A 21,388-nucleotide genomic window follows, 5' to 3' on the forward strand; every position below is an offset into this window, starting at 1 on the left:
GGCCTGTGCCGGGAAGAGCTGGACTCTCTGCTCCTCCAGGACACTGGCCAAAGGGAGAGGTTGGTGATGGCTTGGGGTTGTTGCTATCCCCACCTGTTCCCTGTTGGTGCCACAGCTTCCACCCCATCCACACACCCCTTTCCTGGCCAGTTGCAAGAAGAGCATCTCCTGTGAGCTTGGCTCTCCAGTGCCATGACAGCAACGTGGAGACTGCAGTCACAGTTGTTTGCCATCTGTGCAAACTTCACTGACTTTGTCTAAACCAAGAGCCAGCCATGAGTGAGCGCCGAATGCAGCTGGGAGAAGCCTTTAGACATGCTCTATTTATTTCAGTGGGTGTAATATGTCTCGACTGTGCTTATGCTCCACATCTACCCTTTGTCTGACTGTTGTCTGTGTCTGAATGTCCTCCCGATGGACATGTCTGGGCTGATGAAATAGAGATGTGTAGAACTTGCATCCTGTAACAAGAGGGGTTCTGGAAACTTTTAACCTGGCTTTATGGCTTTCTGTCTTGAATCCAGAGCAGTTTCTGTGAGGCCATATGAGTTGCTTACTCGGGCAGCCTCCATAGAACAGTGTCAGAAGCAGCTTGACACAAAGTGCCTTGGTGCTGGGGCTTGCATGGGAGATTGCTCGGGGCACAGCCTGCAGCATCTACACTGGTGTGCCATGCCCAAAATTTCCTCCCACTCATGCCAGGGCATCTAGATACCTTCGCACTACCCTTAAGACAGATGTTGGAGTAAGAGTGTCAGCTGTGAGCTATGGGATCAAGCCTATATCTTTTTTGGCTAACAACGCTTTCAGCTTGTGTAGCTTATTCTTATTTTCTGTCACTAAGGTTAATTTTATAGATCCAAGAGTAATATTAAATTTGAAGTACAAAGGGGCTTGATGTGGACATAATGGGTTCTGCTCTACTGAGATGAAACAATTAGTTTTGTTAAATTTTCATTCTGTTACATTTTTTTTTTGTAACAATAACAATGATTCTGCAACTATGATTATTTTTCACTACAGCATTTGTGGCTTTGGAAATAACTGGAAATTGTTACTATTTAACATCTGCAGGGGGTGAGATTATATTTCCTTTTCATTTGTAGCCTGTAAAACCAAGGCAATCAAATGAGTTAGAATTTTGTACAGCTATGTTTTCAGCTCAGAAACTCTTGCAATAAACAGTATACCGTGTGAAAGCTGTGTTCTAGCCAAAGTAAGCAAAATGTGTTTAAGAAGGTGTATGTTTGCATTTTGGTGGAATGTTGCTAGTAAGACAGGAGTTTTTCAAACAGCTATAAACATTTTTACTCTCTCTGTTTAGAGCAGAGAAAGCAGATGATTTGCAGAACACACTTGCCACCTTGTTGAGGACCAAGAATTAGAATGGGAACAATTTCAGAAGTGGAAAAATATGTACAGCGATTGAACGGACTTTATGATGCAGACTTTACAGTTGTTATGTATATACGCATTGTATGTTTCCCCAGAATTTGTATTTCCTGGGCATGTCCCAACTTGTTCATTTCTCTGCTCCCCTGTTTCTCCGCTGATGGCTGGAGAAGCTGCAGAGAGGAGACAGCCCCCATTTGCCCTTCCCTTCCCCGGTTCCTCCTGCGCTCCTCCCCATTTTGCCCGTGTCCCTATCCTGGTTTGTCCCCCTGCTTGTCTGTCTCATGCTCCGCCCCATGTTCTGGCCCTTTCCCCTCCTGAGTTGATAAAAAACCACGTGCACGCTGGAATAAAGGATTTTACCTACACCCCACCTTGTGCCACGGCCCCATCCCCCCTTCGGACCGTGACACCATCTGACAGTGGTAGCCCAACCAGGTCTGAAGAGGCCTCAGCTTTGTATTTCTCAGCATTTTTTGCACTTGGCATGAGACTCCATTGGAATGTGAGATAAAGCACACGTTCACACATTCCAAGAATCTGGAAATGGCTATAGTGTACCGGATAACTTGATTTCATTGTGTTTGGATTTATATTAGTTTTGAATGAAAGGCTGGTCTCTGCAGAGGGTTGGGTAAGGATGTGAGGTATATTTTATCTGCAAAAGTTTTAGAGGACTGCTCTTTACATTATTCAGTTCATTTCCTATACCTAAAAAACCTTGACAGAGTGCCATGCTGTGGTGCACTCTCTTACATACCGATCTTCAGCAATATATATATTGCTTAAGCTGCATGGTTTTATGCTACTTGCCCCATTCCAAAAAATGGAGAGGGTCTCATCTGTTCCTCATACTGCTTATCTCGTTTCTTGCCTTGCCACTCATCCTTGTATATTTGGGGGATGTCCTTCTTATCAGCAGTCCCTTGCGTTGTAATTTTTTCTTCCTTGGATATGTAACTACACAGATTTTTGCCCCTGTGGTGGTCACAGGGCTTACATAGGTACATAAAATAATTATACATTGTATCTGGCTACATCATCACAATATTGCAGTAATTTGGTGCACTTATATCCAAAGCAAACTAGTGATAATTACATCCTGATTGATCCACTTACAAAAAAATATTTTGAATATTATACTTATTTCTAATCAGATTTCCTACATATTTGCTCTTCTTCCTTCCCCAGAGAGCTCTAGCAGTGCTCTTACCTCACTCAGATAAGACTCAGGAGCGCTGTGGTGGGGTAGTGCCAAAAATGGATGGGCCATCCTCCCTGCTTTGCCTTTGAGTGTTGCCCAGGCTTTGGTGCTCATTACACTGGCTGGAAAGTATACATCTTGGAGACTCCTGCCTTTTCAAACCTTGGCTGAAACTGGGAAAATGTCAGAGAGAGACAATGAGCGGTGGGATCACATGCATCTCTCGTCCTCTTGCTGGAAGTGCCCTGGTGTCTAGCACAGCATAATTAACCCTTTGGAAGCACTAGTGAGGAGTGCAGGGCTACAATAATATTGGAAATACCAAGGGCTCTGTGAAAGGCTCTTTATGAATCTGTAGCCTTCAGGAAGTCATGGCGGTGAGATTTTAGCAGGTGTGATAAGATTGCCCTGGTGGTGATGACAAAAGAGAACCAGTGCAGTGCTGTTATGAAGAAGGTGGTCTTAGGGGGTCAGTAAAAAAACTGATGTCAGCTTTTTCCCCACACATCTATTCTTTTTGGTTTTGTCTTTCCTATTTTTTCCACTACTTCTAAGCCAGGTGAGCAATAAATGGCATTGCTGCTATTTATGTCAAGTAGCAGCCCACATCCATCTAACTTGTGTGTTATTTACTGGAACAGGGTTCGAGATGCTGAAGACAACATGTAACAAATTGAAAACAGAAGATGCTTTCAAGTATGTTATTCTGTTGTCAGCACAGGTTTATGCAGAACTAGCATGATTCACCCTTCTTTTTTCCCAAGCAGATTCTTTGTTCAGTCTTGTACTTCTGAGAAATGTGTGAGGCAACTGGGTTACAAACATGCAAAACAAATACCATGATGATCCACCTGTTTGCTATTTTGGTGCACAAAATAAAGTCAAAATGAGATTAAACTTAATGTAGCCTTATAAGCAGAAATCGGTGTGGAAGCCCAGGTAACTTCCATACTGTCTTATGCTTCTGTAAGTAGAAGATATTCTGAAGATATTTAGAGAAAAAAATTTCTGCTTGTAGCTATGTGTTACAGCAAGGCCAGGGCTAGACATGGACTGAAAAGGTTCTTTTTGCTGCTGTGGACATTCTGGTGCCCTGGGCAGCTGCCTGCCTGGCAAGTCAGGCCCTTGGGAGGCTGCAGCTTCTGAGAGAGACTGCTGCCAGCTACTTTTGCTAGAGGGGAAGGAGAAACCCTTACAGAGATAGGAGTATCTCTGTTAGCACTTCATCAGCAGGACACTCTTAGGCTCCTCTGCTTAATCTTTTTAAGAGCAGCTGTGCCTTGCCCTGCCTCCTTTGGGTGGCTGAATATTGACATTTTGCCCTTAGTATTTTGAAGCTTCAGATTGCTTGTGCAGGGTAGCACTGGAAAGCTGGAAAAAACAATGTGAAGGGTCATCAGCAAAAAGCATGGGCAGAAAAGCCTGAGAGCAGAGGAGAGAGACTAAGTAGATCAAAGACAAGAAGGAGGCAGACGACAAAGAGTGTGGGATGCCTGCTAAGTGGAGCAAATATACATGAGTAGTCAACTTAAAGGCTACTTATAAAACTTTTAAGTAAGGGAATATTTGGATTTGCCATCATCTAGCCAACACTGGGTTTTAGTATCCCGTCTGTTTCTTTGTGCTAATTTTTAAGATGTTTTTTCCCCCTTTTTTTCCTCATCTTTCCCTCATCCTGGGAGACATCTGCATGTGCTCATGGCTGCAGCAGAACACCACCTTCTCCTCTTCCTAAATAGACCTTGTGCTGCAGTGCCCCACTTACTTTATATAAAGCTCACCTCAGGTTGTTTTCCGCTTCCAAGTGTTGACATTTGGGATTCTTTTTTTCCCAGCTCAACATTTGAAATGTTCCAGAATAATTTTGTTTTAAAGTTATAAAAAAGAAAATTCCTGCACCTGCTAATACTAGCACCGAACACATAGCACTTTTATAGTAATCTAGATGGTTTAAGAACTTCCTGCATGCATTTCTGTGCAGAGTAACAGCAAAGACAGAGTTAGTAGGGGTACCAAAAGAGAACAAATGTAAGCTAAGGCCTTTTGAGGGATACTGCTATTCAGGAAGAAGGGGTACATGTTTTTGAAGCCAATAGAGGTGGCAGCCTCTGGATGGTGGCCAAGAGAAGACAGGTGAGGAAGAGGAACCTAACACGTTAATGACAGCACTGCACTGGTAAAGTTGATTTTCTCTTCATTTAACCAATGAAGAAACAGATGTGAAGTAAGTTGTCAGTGCCTGAAAGTGCTGCAGTAACTGATCCAGACTGTGACATAAGCTTCATGGTCATGTCAGTTTTGTAGCTGTTGGTAAGGCCAGGTTTGGCCTGATACAGGTTTTGGCAAAAGAAATGATATTTGCAGCTGGTTCCATTTTGTGAAGGGTAAATTTCTCTGGTCCTGTTCTCTGTTTGGTGGTACCACTTCATGGCAATGATTACCAGGAACCTATCCTGATTTAATGAAGGACTGTCAGGATGTGTTGGGCCATTTGTAAATTCATTTTAGATTGTGTTTCTGAGCAGAATCTATCACCATTGGTGGTAGATATTTTGAGATAAGGCAGATGACAATATATTTCTCAAATACAGTTGAAAGACCCCATAAAAATAGGCTTGTGGAACATGAGGAGGCCATTATATTCTGGTCCACTGTCACGTTTGCTTGGTGTTTTCACTTGGTCATGGCAAAATAAAATGCTTGTTAGTGATGTTGTTCCTTCCCTTATACTAAGCCATGAGCTGACTATGTCCTCTGAAGCTATAATTGCATTTTTTAACTTTCTTTCAAGTGTCTTTTTTTAATAAGACTCTTATGTGGCCTGATCTTCTATCCATTTGAAAGCAACTTATTTATCACTGCATCTGGTCCTTAGCAGGTAAAATATAGATTGGACAATATGCATATTTCATTGAACTTCCGTTTCTCACTTTAAACTGTGCCTATCATAAGTTTATCTGTAGCAAATTAAGAAATGGTTATTTCTGTGGCTTTCTTTAATTGGAAAAGCCTCACATTTTTTCCAAGTGAAGTGCAAATGCCTCCAAGCTAATTGCCAATGGACTTGATTCATGTAGTTTTAAGACCTGTTGAGAGATACTGAAGAGATTCCAGGAGTTTGATTACCACACATTGAAAGTGACTGGTCCATTTTAGAATGGGCCAAATGTTTTAGACCAACATGCAGAATTGCAGATGTCATGACAATGATGAACATATTATTAAACATTATGTAGATCTGTCATAAACACTTTTTAGGGAGCACTTTTTAGGGAGGTATATTTATTTGAGCACACGACTGATTAGATACTGGGTAGATCATGTGATTAGATTTAGAGTTCTGACATGAACTGTCTCACCAAAATCAGTAACACTACATATTCCGTTTAAAACCTCATGACTGCTACATTATCTTGTGTATGCACTGAAGAACAGGTAACATTTCTAAATGATAAGAAGAAAGTGAAAGTTATATCTTATTGAACAAAAAATACATAAACCTGGCCCAGAACTAAAATTATAACTAGATGCATATATGTTGATCTGTTCTGAATCATAAGACACTAAGGAATGTCAACTGAAAAATTAAGTCTTCTCTCCATTTAGAGTATTTTTTTTCTGCCCCTCAATTATTGAATTTTTAAAAAGGCTAAGGCTAAACAAAACCAAATACAAACCAATACACTTTTGAGGACAAATCTGGAAGAGAGAGTCAACATTTTAAATCAGTCCTGTGGGATTTTGAGATGGAAACCTGAGTTTTTCTAAAATTTTTTGAAACGGAAATTGTATTCAAGTTATATATTAGTAGGAAGGACCTTTTTTTGGCAAGATGCCTTCAATTATTTTGTGCATTTTCACATTTCATGTAGATAAGGCCCTAGTCCTGGCTGAGAAATATTGTAGATCTATTTTTTCCCTTTCCATAACTGAATTAATGACAAATATCCTTGTTTACCCTGTACCAGCTGCTACACAGTGGCTAGCAGCAGTATCTGTGGTATTTGACAGGAAAATAAGCCAGTGCATTTCTTTTCTTTCTTCTTCCTGTTCAGTTTTGTCACATCACACATGAGGTCTCCTTTTATGCTTTTGCATCCAAACTAATGAGGCTGCATTTTGGGAGCTGAAGAACTGGAAGGAGAAGGGAGAGGAGCAAGGTAATGGAACAAGTCCAGGTACTTGAAAAAGCAGCATATAGGAATGATTGAGATCCATCTTTTGTCTTCGATGCATAAATTATCTGAAAGTAGCTTTGAATAGAAACTTAAGATTCACAATGAGAGGGATATAGTGCCTTTGTCACATCATTACCTAGCAACATAACACTGAAATTATACTTTGAACTCATTCTTATGTTAAAATGCAGAACTGTTATGGTTCCTTTGCAGATTAAATACATTGCCAAACAGATGTCTTTTTCTTGGTCAATACATTAAAAATCTCCCCTGTACAGTATACTTAGGGAAAAAAAAGAAGTTGAAGTTAGAGCAGCGTGCAGGAGAAGTGCTGAAATGAAGAATCCATGAATAGCCTGAACAGAGTTTCTATTCCTGGAGCTCACAGCTGACTATAGGAAAACTTTTAAAGATTAGAGGAAAGGTTTCTTACTGAAGAAGGAATTTTTTATATTATTAGTTTGTGCATTCCTGGATTAGGCTTTTCAGTTTTTTAAAGATGCCTCCATCATGTTACAACATACATACTCCTTCTACAAAGCCTTAGGTCCGGGAGAGGAATGTGTAAGTATCTGCCTTATTCATAATCTTTCTTAGAAGTCCTGCAAGATAAAAAAGAAATGCATATATGTTGCATGATAACTTGATCCAGGCACTTTACAGGTCTTAACTTATTATATACTGATAAGCAGCATTTTGTGAAGTAGGTAAGCGGATATTGATCTTGTTTTTTTGAATAGAAGAAGGTGATGGCCTGAAAGACAAAACCAGAATAAGTGGGAAAAAAAAAATCTTACCCCAAAACGCTTAAACAGAAAATTATTGAAAAAAAGTGTCATTATGCATTATGAATCTCAGACAGAGAAAAAACTACTTGGAGTGCTTTTTTGACTGAAGTTGACAGTATTCCAGCAGCGGCAAAACGTGCTTGGCAAAGCCAGATCAGCACTAAAACATTGTGTTACATGTATTGAATTTTACTGGTGGAATTACATTATCACATTTGAACTGATCCCTGTTGCTTGAAAGCATCAGGATTTTGTTGTGTACCCCAGAACACAGATATCTACATGATATAGTTGTTCAGTGGGGAAAATCTGGTTAAACTGAATGTAACTGATTAGAGTACACTTGCAGATATGGAAGTTAAAATTACTTGTGTTGGTGTCTACCATTTCTTTGAGGAGTGAACATAATGGAGTCAAACCTCCAATTTAATCTGTAGTCAGCAGGGTTCTAATCTCTTCAGCAAGACTTCAGTGGATTTTTAGTTGGTTGCCTCAACCATTCTGCCTTTCCACATTCGTGGAAACCTTGCTGTACTAGTAAGAGGGTCAGTGCTGATGACTTGCTCTGGCCATGGAAAGTAAGAGTATGATATTACTCTCACTGTAAACCACAGGTCCTGTGGTGAGGCCTCTCCAGCCACTGTCTGCTCTCCGTTCTCGAAAGTCACCACACCGTGGGAAATTGGTGGGAGAGTGTAGCCCAGGGTGTTGAGATCTCATGATTTCTCTGATTTTAAGATCCTTTCAGGGAACACTTAGTACCACAGAAGACAGAGTACCTTGATCTTTCCTTCACATTAAAGAGCAATTATGTAGCATATGTAGTATGTGCAGTTTTTCTGACACTGCTGATTTTTGTAGACAAAATCCACGAAAAAATGCGTATTCTCCATAGTGTGGGAGAACATACTGATGAGAAGGTCAATCATAATTCATTATATAGACATTGAAACTTCTTTTCATCACGTTTTTGGCTTGTGTCTTTTCATATACTCTTAGTTGCCACTCCTCAAGTAAGCAGCTAAATTAGTAGCTGAGCTGTAAATAGTAGTAAAACCCCTCTAAAAACAGTTTTGCTGTTAAAGTGAAGGCCTATTTTAAAGTTTTAGTGATTTTCCACTGTTCCTTCTTTAGTGCTGAGAGAGAACAAGGAATTCCCATCTTCAGTCATGTACATGCTTTGGTAAAAAGCTTAATCCTTCAGTGGTAAATATTAAATGCTTTCTTTGAGTTTCCCAGCACCTTTAAGTCCTTCCATCAACTTCTCGAATTGCACCCACTGCACCTTCTCCAAGCACAGAAGATCAACACAAAAGATTTCATGAAACGAAATGAAATTATTTAACAGGGAGGCTTTCTGGGAAGTATTTGAAGACCCATAGCAATGCACAGCACAATTACGAAATCTATCCAAGTCACCCTCTGAAAGCACAGCACCCTCTTAAAGTATCACAGACGGCTTTGGTTGCCCAGCTATCCTCACCTACAACAAAGCAATGGGTTAGAAGAGAAGAAGAACACAGGTGCTTTAGCAATCCTCAGAAACCTCTGTTCTCCTTGCTTGGTACCGCAAATGACTTAGATACTGTGTATTGAAACTGATTGCAAAATCCATACCGTGAATCGAAGCTCCTTAAGAGCTTCATGCACATCCTTGCACGGAAGGGTAATTGTCAGTGCTCTGAGCTTCTGTCCTGGAAGTCTAAATTAAGAACAAGCCTCTGGGCTGCTGCTAGGCCTGCAGTAACTTCTCAGGCTTTGTCCTCCCTCTGTAACCAGCTGACCTGAGCTGCCCCCAGAATACAAATCCACTGTACTGTGCTGTCAAAACAAATTACTGAATATCAGGCAGCACCACAGAGGAGACAGAAGCCAGGATCTTAACGAAAGTAAAAGGTTGTTCTCTCATGCTTGCTGAGGAATTAAAGTAAACTAAATGCTTTGGTGGGAGGGAAACATTCGCCTTTCACCAAATGCTGCCCTGAGACTTGATCCAGAAAGTAATCAGGTCTCCCATGAGGAGACAGAGTGAGATGTGAAGAGACAGAGTGAGATGTAATGAGACTCTGCCCACGTATCTAAGAAGCGCACTCAACACACAGTGCGTGCAGGCCTTAGGAAAAGGACTTGGAGGGAAGAATTTTCTGTTTACATTGTTCATGGCAGAGGCTGGGGACACGTACAAACCGGGGAGGAAATTTATGCAAAGAGTGAGACCTTGCTACCTTGTTTCTCCTCTGATATGGGCTGAAGCATGTTGAGAACCCCAGGTGCTTAATGATTGCAGGGCTGCAAGAGGAGTCTCCATCTGCATCAGTAATGGCACTGGGATCCACCTTGGGCTCTGGGTACACTTTTTTTGGCTTTCCCTGTGTCACCTGCTGCCACTGCCCCGACTGTGGTGGCAGCAGATGTGGACAAGGCAGCTCTGGTGTCACCAGGTCCCAGGCACCACCATGGTTATGTACCTCCTCCTCCTTGTTGCTCACTGCTCTGTGACGGAGCTGTGTGTGCTGCTGGGGTGATTTGATCCAGTGGTTAAACTGACTTTTTATAAGCACTGTGCCTAGATGCCTTTGGGAGAAGTGGGTGAGCAGATGGGACAGGACACTGAGAGTGCTGTTTGAATAATAGAAGAATAGCCTCTGGTTAAATTTGTGCTGATAATCCCTAGGGAGCTAATACTGCTTTCAGTTACATGATTTCTTTTTTGCTTCACCTGGGAGTATCTCCCTCACCTCCCACATACTACTTGCACCATCAATTCCTTAGAACCTTCTCTGCTGCTTTCTTATAGGGATGCATGCTGGATCTGAATCCATTACTGCTAAGTGATCTAGATATTTAAAGCTTACTGATTAGGTTATACCCCTACATTCTTCTACTTAAAATATTTACAAATGAAAAGTAAGTTAATTTAAAATGCCACTAAGTTAAGCTGATTCTACTTGCTTGAACTAATATCTCTGTATAGTTCATCAGAATTAAACAAAACGTGGATATGGATGTTTCAGTAGAGAAACAGACAGAAGAATTAGGAAATCTCATTTCCATTTTTAAAAGTCCTAATTATCCTGACAATTAAGAGGGAATCAGTTTTCCAGTAAAAAAACAAATGAGGAAATTTCTTTAATCAGAGCACAATATGCAAGGCCTTCTCAGAATAGTCCAAACTAATACAGACTTGAATGTAAAATGCCTGTACATAATGAAATAATGGTTTTGAAGAGTCCAGGGATGCTGATGCCTCTGAAAGGCTGTGATTTCCCCATAACCCACCTGGTAGCTTTTGAACTCCGTGCCTGTTCCAAAAATTGGCAGAGACAGAGGTCTCAAAGACATATTTCACCTTGACATATTTCTTGAAAACTGGTGGGGCAATAAGGGAAGAAGTCAGCAGTACTGGGAAGGAGGAGGAGAGATTTGTCACATGATCATGAAATATAAATCTGTAGGGAACAAATCTACAGGAGTCCCGTTTTTTGTAAAATATGTTTATTCTCATTTACAGTAGACTAGGCAAGAAAACCCTGCCAGAATTACATGTTTTGTTATTTTTTTAATGGTGATTTGCAATTGAATGTATGCTTTGTCATTATTTTGAGGAGACTTTGTTGTTTTATTTGATTTAGAAGTAAGCTTACTTACTTACTTGTGCAGTTTGGAGGTACTATTCAAGCGCTGTTCTTTGCTCCATTCCATCAGTTTTATGCCATGATTTTACTGAAGACTCCATAATATGTGTCATATAGAGAAGCTGAATATATTTGAAACTGGCATGCCAAATAAAGTATTGGGAGAACAGAAGGCTTTTTTTCCTTAGAGTGGGGAGGCCTGTCATTTTTGTAATGAAACAATTTGGAAACATTCATAAGGTGGCCTCCATGCTGTAAATGGACTTTGGAAAGAGTAGAGGCTGATGATAAATCATGGTAAACCACGGAAATCACTTAATCTATGTGGGAGGCTGGTGAAGGGGAAGAACTGATGGCATCATGTCTTCTAGGGCAGATTGTAACATCCCAACCAGGTTATAAACCCCCTTCCCCTTTTATGCAGCTTAGAACAGTAGTCTCTTTCTTGTAAATGAGGTCTCCTTCCATGAAGAGTGTTGGGTAAGAGTCTGAATTAAGAATATGTGGGGAAAAACAAAAGAATGAAGCCTGTTTAATTAGAATGAAAGAAACTCCCCCCTCAAATCCTCCAATCCCAGTTTAGCAGAGTGTAGGGGTTGTTAAAGCTGAAAGGTCTGACTTGCTGACTTAGGTAAATGCAATGCTCAGCAGATGAAGTCATGCATAATTAATTGTTCTTTGTTGCATTCTTTCCAACGTAATGACTTGTAGCATTCAAGCTTATAATAATTGATGTTTTCTGTGCACTGGAGCTTCAGGACAGCCAATTAAGGCAGTGGAGGTGGTAACTGTGCGGCGTCTCTGGCATCTGTTTGTTACCAACATGTGTGCTGTAACTTTTTTTTCTTTTCTTTACTTGTTTCTAGTGTCTAAAACAGTACATGCAGCTGGCAATTCAAGAAGGTTGTGGCTCTCCTATCACATGTCCAGACATGGTATGCTTGAACCATGGGACTCTACAAGAAGCAGAGGTACCTACAATTTTTCTTTCACTCTCTTCTTTTTTTTTTTTTAACTTAAATCCCCCAAATTACCTGTATAATGAATATGATCATACACTTTTTCATCCCTTTAATTACCATTAATGAGCTTTTGGCAAGAAGCCTGACTGACAAGCGGAGTTAGAAACAAACAGATGTTTTCCAAGTGTTTTGCTCTTTTTTCCCTCCCTCTGTGCCTTGGGAAAGGTTTACTTGGCACCTGGACAACCTCTGTATTACACATGCAGGTGACTTAACCAGAATACCCTGTGTCCCAGAATCACTGAGCCTCCATTAGTATTGTCAGTTAAATCATATTTGATTTGACTGCAAACACTGGAATTCTTGCCTCTTTCTTAACTCAAGTACAAGAACTCAAAGTGATGGTACACAAGGCCAGAATTTCTTTGTGTATGTTGATACTGGGCTTCAACAACCAATTTGTAGTCCAATATAAACACACAAGGATCTGTAGTTGTATGGAAAGAAAAGTATCTGCATAGCACTAGGTGGAAGTACATCTTAGATACGAAAGGTGTCTTTGTTCTGAAGGTAGATACGGGAGAGGTTGAGAGCTCAGGAGCTAAATGAGATTTAGGCAGAGCTGTTTGCACACCTGGCATTTTCACAATCTCCCAGAGTAACTGGAAGGTTCAGTTTGCAAGTTAAGGCAGAGAAACTGGAGGGAAAATGTGCTCCTCAGACCTTCTTGCAGTGCTTGTCACAATGGGCTTGTAGATGGCTGTTCGATGGCCTCCCAGCAGTTTTCCAGGTGGCTAAGGGATTTTGGCTGGTTTTGTGTGTTCTCTCAGCATTTGGTTGCAGGAATAAAATCAAGAAGAATTAGATCTCCATCCCTGAACTGAAGAAAACCAGTTTGCCTTCTGGGTTCCCTTGAGCCCTCCATAAACAAATGACATAACTGTGGCAGAAGTATATAATTAGTGACAGTGTGATTCCCGATACCAAAAATATCTTTTACTCCAGAAAAATTCAGAATTTCCTCTCCAGCATCCATTTCGAACGCTGTGCTTAGCATGGGAGTTGCAACTATGTTTGTTATGGCATGCAGGCATATGGTGGAGCTTTTTTTTGGCCGAATCCAGCTACTGTGGAAAGTAGCCAGCTGTTTCCCTTTCCTCCTCTTTCTACACAGACACAGAGAGGGTGTAGCAATGTCCCTCCCATCCATCACACCAGATTGGAGGCATCTAACCTCTGTTGAAATGCATTTTTAAAAGAAAGTTAACAAATGCTAGAAGGAATTCTGCTCTGTTAATCCAGGGTTATGATGCTGTAGGAATTAAGAGAGATATATTTTCCCTTAGTAAAACAGGAGAACACTCCAGGGCATGTATAAATGGACCACTAGCTTAATCCTTGGGTGTTTTTGGGGCTGACAGCAAAATGACTAAACAATCCAAATGTGCATTAGTGTCCTGTGGATGAATGAATGTTCTGACACTCCCTTTTGGTGATGTGCTTGAAACAGAAGCCTTCTGCCTAAATAGCAAAAAAGTCCCCAACCTGGTTAAAATTATTGCTTATGTATTTTAACAAATACCTATTTATTTGAAGAAGAAAACCACCCAGAAAAAAGTGTGAACAACAGAAAGAATAGATGGACTCTATTAACAATCTGCAAGTATGTAATCCATAGATTATGTATGAGAACTCTCTATTCCTCTTTCTTCTCTATAAAGGCTGTTCCTTGTGAATATGTGGCCTTTTAAAGCTATTATTTAAAAACCTATAACCTTATCACATGGTAGAGAATGTGCTTAAATATGGCTATTGTTTGGCATGGAAGTACCAGTTAGAATTACAGTTTACTCATTTCACACTCTTGGACTTGTGGTGTGAAAGTATGAGGCTTCTCACCTCTGGAGGGTCTGGATATTTGTTCTCTGGCTTCTGGCAGGACAAGGTTCCTCAGCAGGACAGTGCTGTGAGGAATGACAAGTTACCTGTACTGGGGAAAAAAAAAGAAAAGGTCTTTTTTTCGACTCTGTGATAGCATCAGTGTTTTGAAAAGGTATATTTTTCATGTTATGTTCGTTTCAGACTATGCTATGACTGCTGTTTATGAGGTACTGTTACAGTTTGGAGACAAAATAGCAGTTCACACTGTCTCTGTCATGGACATGGTGTTAAATTAGTTCCTTTACTTCAGGCTAAATGCTCTTAATTATGTTAGCTAGCGCAGTTATTTTGTTTGCTTTTTAAAGTGCCTTTTGCCCTAGCCCGAACAAGAGAGATAAAGGTCAATTTAGGCGTAATTTGAAGTGAAGGAAGGCCTTTTAATTGACTTTTGTGCGTTTTGGATCGAGCTTTCTTCAAGAAGGAAACTGACCAAAAATAACAAAGCTTATAAGCACTTATAACACAGTATAGCTATGAAAGTTCCTCTTCTTCCCTTTCTAAAGATCCTTTTTCAAGGTGTGTAACATTTCTTCAGTGCTTTCCAGTGACCTGTTTGTCTTCATCAAGACAAACCAGAATTAAGTCTGGTTTAGCCTCAGTAAAACTTTGAAGAGTTTAAATATAGTTTGGTACTAAATTATTGGAGCTTTTCCACAGGTCTTGCCTTGCTTCTGGTTCATGTTCTTCTTCTGTTGCTTTTGGGGAATAGAGCGGGGCAAAATTCTGGTTAACATTTTAAACAAAGAATAGAATTTCTTTTTGTATATCACATGAAGAAATGAGCAAGTGTAAATAGTAGGAATGTGTCTCTCTAATACAGTTGAATATTTCTTCAGTGTTTGGGGAGTAAACTGCTTATTCATAGAGTATTGGAGATGTTGGGAATTAAGGCTTTACTTTCAGTCTCTGCGTCCCTCTGGACCCAAGAAAAAAAAATTCCAGGTTTTTATTCTTGAAGTGCTGAAAGTGAAAAGTCATTCGAAGTAGAAAATGGTACTTTTCAGTATTTTGAAAATGTGTTTTCTGAAACTCCTCTGGTTTGGTTTTTTTTTTCCTTTAACACAATCTAGTTGAAACTGGTATATTCCCCAGCTGTCCTTTTGTTTTGACAAATAGTGCATTCAAACAGAAGGAATTGTTCTGCTACAGTGCTTGAAATCAAGTGCAATCCTAGGTCATATCTTGACCTGTTACATCTAGATAGCAGCTGCTTGTAGTATAGCTGTCTTTAAGCAGAAATAAATGAGGGGTAGTCATGGTAAGACAGTGGTTTTGGCTACAGGCTCTGTTTCAAATAGCTGGTTACACACAAAAAAAGAAAGTTTAAAAACAGTCTTGTTAAATAAAATGTTTGTCCTTTTGAGCTCTAATGGTACAATAAACGAAGATGATTTGGATTCCTTCCTGGAAGCAGAAGGTAGAAGGAGCGTTTTATGTTAATGCAGTTCTCTTAAATCGTGCAGACTTCTGTCTGGAATATTTCTGTCTCTCTTGGAAACTTGCTCCATTGATTTAATTGGACCAGTTAATACCCCTAATCTAAATAAGAAGTAATTTATCACAGTTTGAAATGGTTTTGCTCGATGTGAGTCCAATCACCAGTGTAAGCTATGAACCAGGATAAGTCTCCACTGCATACAGGGATTTCTAATGCAATACTCACTTGGATAATGTCTAGGGGATTACACTTTGCTCTTTCTGATTTGGATCAAACCTATGAAGCAGTCAGTAAAGGAGGTACTGATTTGGGCCCTTCTTTTGTCTCTTAAGTTTGTAGAGAATTACCCCTTTGCATGCAGTGCAGATTCTGCTTATTGTCCCTCTCTCTGTGTAAATCCAGGATCTACACCAGTGCTAACCTGACAGAGGGTTGTCAGCACTTTGTAAAGTGATGCTGGGGTCACTTTGTACAGTGACCCAAATCTTAGAATTCTTAATTGCATTATATTCCATACATAGCCGAACAAAAATCCCACTGGGAGTCGGTTTAAAATACCAGTTTTATTTTTAATTTGAAAATTGGTTTACATTTTTCTGGGGGAGATTGAAACGGTAAAATGAGAAGGAATGTGAGAAAATGTTGCAGGCTGACCTATCTTTTTCAGAGTCAAAATAAAAATATTTGATCTTATTCACTCATTTTTAAATAAAATGAAGGAGAGCAAACGAGAACCTTAATTTTGTTTTTATTTGTCACTAAATAAGAGAAGAGTTCCTTAATGGAGAAAATGAATAATTTAGCATTTCTTTATCACTCTAGTGAGCATGGTAGCTGATGAAGAAAGCTGTGGGTGTAATTTCTAACAATAAAGAGATTGAATTCCCATCCCCCTTTCAAAAGCAAACCACAGCCCCTGTTGAAATTGTTTTACACTGCTTGCAAAACGAGACAGTGCCTCTGTGAGTAGGATTTTGGTAGAGGTGGACAATGCCACCCTTTTCAAACTGCTGTTGCTGCTGCCAGTGCAGGATCTGTCCTTGCTCCCTGTCTGCTCAAGTGAGAGAGAGAAGCACTTGTCCTGGTCAACTTCTCTCCCTTGACATTATCAAGGTTTGATTCATATGGGTGTGAAAGGAAGTAAGGTCTATTCAATTTTCTTGATTGCCTCCTTACATCTCCCTTGAAAGCCTGAGAATAGGTGGAGTAGTGATTTTCCCTTTCCACTGTGGTAGCCCGTGTTTAAAAACAGGGGAGTTGTTCTTCCTTGGGTCTTGGTTGCTGCACTGCCTGTAACAGTTTGCCCCTGTGTCAACTGAACAAAATTATTTTGAACCCTTTCATATTTCTTTCTTTGCTCTTTTGTCTTGTGTAGTAACAGCACCCCTGGTTATCATACCATGCTGGCTGATATTTTTGGATGCTTGGCAAGGGACCAGCTGGAGCCCTTTGTGGTAGTAAGCCTTCAAAACTTTGCCTTTTTCCATGGATATTTTTACTTTCAGTGAACACTGCTGTTCTTAGCAAGAGCTCTTGTGTGTTTTTGTGCTCTATAGCAAAGTATTTTAGCTGCAGATATTGCTTACAGGGTGTAGAAAATCAGAAAACTTATTTCAACTCCTTACAGTCTGATTAGTCTCCAGATATTTTCAGGAGAGGAGAGTCCTTACCTCTAATCTTTCACTAAAACCCCCAATATAAAAAAAAAATCCCCCAAACTTGTTCTGTAGCATTTCTTCCTCCATTTCTGATGTGCTTGTGGTCTTTCTCTTTTGGCTCTTTGCCATCTGCTGGGTTGCTGTTTTGCTACCTCCCCAGATTTCCATCCCCTGACCAGCCCACAGACATTTGTGGTTGTGCAGGAGAGGAATGGACACCCAGGTAGGGCTCGAGAAATTGTCTGGAGATGAGCATTTAGACTGATGCCAAGTAGGAGGAGATAAACACCAAATCCCCTTATCATGCTTATGGTTGTCCTTCTTGATTAAGTGTAAGTGAGATTAAAAGTTCACTGAGGAAAGGATTTGCTGTTTTGGTTTGGTTTGTTTTTTTATGGGGACCTGATACTCATGTTTCTTTCTTTCTTTCTCCCTTTCTTTTTTTTTTCAATTGAATCTGTGTGTACAGCTTTGATGTGGCACTGAATTCATGCAGCAGCAAATTGCACATTCTTTTCTTCATGCTAAAGATACTAAATCTAAGAGATATTTCTGCTCAGCACCTCTCAGGTTGATGTCTGTGTGGGAGTTATCAGGACCTGGTCTTTCAAATCTGGGGAGAATTAGTGACAGGCTGCATGTGTTCAATACCAGAGCTGCATGCAGAGAGGGGGAAGCTGAGCTCTGAAGAGGGTATGTAGGAAGAGGAGTGGGGCCAGGCGAAACCAGTGGGAAAGGCTGGCATGGCCAAAGCTCAAGTTTTCCATAGGAGAATGGGAAGCCTTCAGCACTGGCTCTACTTCCTATTGAAATCTACAATAAAACTCCTACGTCTGCTCCCATTGTAATCAAAAAGGCCAATTTTTAATACATGGGAAATTCTGGGCTTGATAGATCTGCTCTTGAAAAAATTGTTTGTTAAAAGCCAAAGCAAGTACAGAAAGATCCCAGACAACTAAACAATTCACTTGAGTGGCTCTTACAGCATTGTGACTTGCTGTTTTAGTTTAGTCCTAATGAAGGAAAATTTGAAGTAGTTGCCAATGCTCACCCAGCTAGAGAAACGCATATGACTCTTATTGTTTTCCAAACTATTTAGGTTTGAAGTTGCCCTGGGGAGGAGTGGGCAATACTGAAATAATGTCTTTGCTGAAACTGCCAAACTTCACTCCTTTTACTCTTTCATTTAGTTATTATTTATTTTCCAAGGGTGTTTTAGCTGACTTCTGATGAACAGGTGAAGAGTTTCCCAGGAAACTCTCTGTGTTTACAATCATATTAATGTAATACTGTTTCATATTAAAAACAGTTTACATGCTAAATTCAGAAACTGAGTGAGGACAGTACTTTGACTGTGGGCGGATTTACTAGACTAAGAATATACTCTGTAAAGATTTGTTTGTGTTTCCTATTTTGTTATTAAATCCTTTGATTTCTCCAACTATAAGCATCTTTTAAGCATCTTTGAACACTTAAATCCTGACATAATTTGTATTCATTTTTGTGTAATACTGGCTTAGGTTAAATAAATGATCCAAGCATCTGCTACAAAATGCAATGTTGTGCAATCAAGTCCAGTTGATTTCGAGATCTTAATAAATCAATTTCATATTTAATGATACAAACGTATTTATTATTTTCTTTTCTTTTAATCTATGAAAGGAAATGTGTTCACAGTATGATATGGAATATATATTGGATTTTTGTCATTATATTTCTTCTCATGAATACTGTATCACACAATCCAGAAGGGGAGCAAGGACCAGTGTTCACTTCACTGAAGGCAAATTTTGCCTTTTACAGTAATCTGAAGGATTGTGGTGGGTTACTGGATGAGAGTATCCCACTGAATGAGAGCCCTTGACTTCAAAGTTCCACACTGGCTCACAGTGCTTCAAATGATCAGGTCTTGTATTAGTATCAGTCTGGGTTTATTTTCAGTAAAAGAGAAAGATATCTTCAGTGCTGGTACAATATTACAAACAGGTCAGACAAAGAGAATGATCCCACATTCTGAATCCAACAAACATGTAGCTCCTGAAGTGTCTATGAAGTTTCTTTTGAATCCCTCCTTACCCTGTGTGCAGGTTTGCTTATTAGTTTTAAGTAGGGCACTTGGTTTTCTTACGTAGACTGTTAATTGGAGATTAGACCATTTAGCCTTTCAGGCTGCTACTTTAATTATGGTAATGTGTAAAATGTATCAGCAAAGCCTGATTGTCTATGCCGGCTAAATATGTTGTCTTCAGTCCAGTTCCCAATAGGCTGGTGTGTGTCTAAGTCAAATTCCAACAGCAATGGCATTAGCTGCCTCAGCCCACATCCCATAAAGTGAATGAAAAATGGAAACCAGACTGGCTTTTATGTTCCTGAGAGCTAAGTGACCCCTACCATTAAGACTAGGAGACATGAATAAAGAACCGTTCATTTGGGCAGTATTCTTGTGCACAAACAACATGCTACAGTCTCCAAGGCTGGCAATATGTCACCCTTTGTTACATTAAACTAACACGAAACTTAAAAGCCTGAAGTAAATACTGAATCCACAGAGAAGGCTTTCCTATGCATGATAAGAAAGATGGGGGCTCATCTACTGGGCTGTGTTGCTGAAATAGGGGAGGTCAAGAACTGCTTTAAGTTTTGGTGAAGGAAGTCAGAGTACGGAGGAAGGTGATGCTGAAAGCAAGCAGGAAAAAAAAAAAAAGTGGATTTGAGAGCCAGCTCAGGAAAGCAGGTGTGTAGAACATCATGCTTATTAATTTTTTTAAGTCCGTGTTTCTAATGATTTTTCTGTGTGTTTGTTTCTCATTTCAGATTGCCTGTTTGGTGCCTGTTGACCAGTTTCAGTTGTACAAGAGGTTGAAGTTTGAACGAGGTGTGAACATTTTTGTTTCTATTACCTTCCTTTTTACAGTGTCAGTGGAGGTAGCACTGCTACATACTGCAAAGACAAAGCCTGTTGAGTGAGTTGAGGAACAGACAGAGAAGATGTCTTTGTTTTGAAATATTTTCACTAGGTCTCACTGTGCTCCAAGACAAATTTGAAATTCTTTCAGTTTTGCAGAATCAACAAAGTGGCATCTTACTGAATTATCAGACTTTTACTCAGGCTTGTGGGCAACACTCTCAGATTGTGAGCCTGAGGCTCCATTGTTCTTCCTATAGCATGCTCACCCTGAATCCTTGAGGTGGTAGTTGTACTGTTAGAACTAGACAAGCTGCTAGAGGCTGGTGCAGGGCAGGGCACATAGTCCTTTTATACATCCATAGGGATTGTCAGAACTTCTGGGGGAGACATACCCTGAAGTGCAATGTGGATTTTTGCAAGCATCACTGAAAAATAGATTTTATTGTGTAGAAGCCTCATGTGTGTTCATCTAGTATAGTTGTCCTTTTTTTCCAGAGGAATAATAGGTCCCCTCATTACTGAGTAAAGCCTATTAGTAAAGAAATTTGAAACTGATGGTCTCACTGGGGCCAAGCTTTCCTATTCCCAGAGGTCAGCCTTCTGCATCTGGAGATGGTTCCTTGCCAAGGCTGAAGAAGAAACTTGCTAGTTAGAAAGATGAGATCCCATTCCTGCTTTTAAAGACCGATACCAACTTGAAAGTCTCAGTTGGAAGCTGAAGTGTTTTTCAAAGGACTCACTTCATGGTAGTTTGCAGAGTGGTGTGTCTGGGACTGATCTGCCCTAACTCTGCCTGTTTTCAAACTTTCCTTGAAAGACTGTGCTTATGTTCTTGCTTTGCATGCATGCTTAGATGCAGGTGGACTAGGAATGTGTAAGACAGTGCAGAGGTTTATAAAAATTAGGCAAAGTAATGCACTTGAAAAGATGGTCATATAGAAGAACACATAGGTTTTTATAGGATCTAATCTGACATGAGTCAGATGACTGCATGAGCACGAAGTACAAAAACTTCAAAATGGGGCATGCTGAAATATGCCCCAGAATTCATAGGAGAGTGCAGATTTTAGCTATGATTTGCAGGCACTCAGGCAAAAAAAAAAAAAAAAAAGAGAAAAAATCCCAGTCTTTGCTTTCATTTTTTATTCCTCTCTCGTATTATACCACCTTCTCATTTTTCTTTAATTCCTTAGCAAGTCCTTCTGGTCCCTAAGTCCATTGGTGGCTTATCTACAGTCCTGGACAATGGAAATCAGAGCTTGTTAAATTACCATATTAAAGAGT

The 21,388-nt window shown here is 40.0% G+C and overlaps 1 protein-coding gene across 7 annotated transcripts in view; it reads left to right on the forward strand.

Annotated features, from left to right (window-relative positions):
* The window catches only part of LOC116792189 (E3 ubiquitin-protein ligase RNF144B-like), a 98,877-nt gene that overhangs the window by 61,654 nt on the left and 15,835 nt on the right, over window positions 1-21,388 (forward strand). For 6 of the 7 annotated variants that reach the window (XM_032698942.1, XM_032698971.1, XM_032698953.1 and 3 more), the window contains exons 3-4: window positions 12,064-12,168; window positions 20,011-20,071. In XM_032698942.1, coding sequence (XP_032554833.1) covers window positions 12,064-12,168; window positions 20,011-20,071 — 166 coding nt within the window. Of the gene's footprint in view, window positions 1-6,651; window positions 6,775-12,063; window positions 12,169-20,010; window positions 20,072-21,388 lie in introns of all 7 variants that reach the window. The other variant, XM_032698987.1, reaches the window with a different exon arrangement.

The sequence above is a fragment of the Chiroxiphia lanceolata genome, chromosome 1 (assembly GCF_009829145.1).
Source record: "Chiroxiphia lanceolata isolate bChiLan1 chromosome 1, bChiLan1.pri, whole genome shotgun sequence".
NCBI classification, from domain to species: domain Eukaryota; kingdom Metazoa; phylum Chordata; class Aves; order Passeriformes; family Pipridae; genus Chiroxiphia; species Chiroxiphia lanceolata.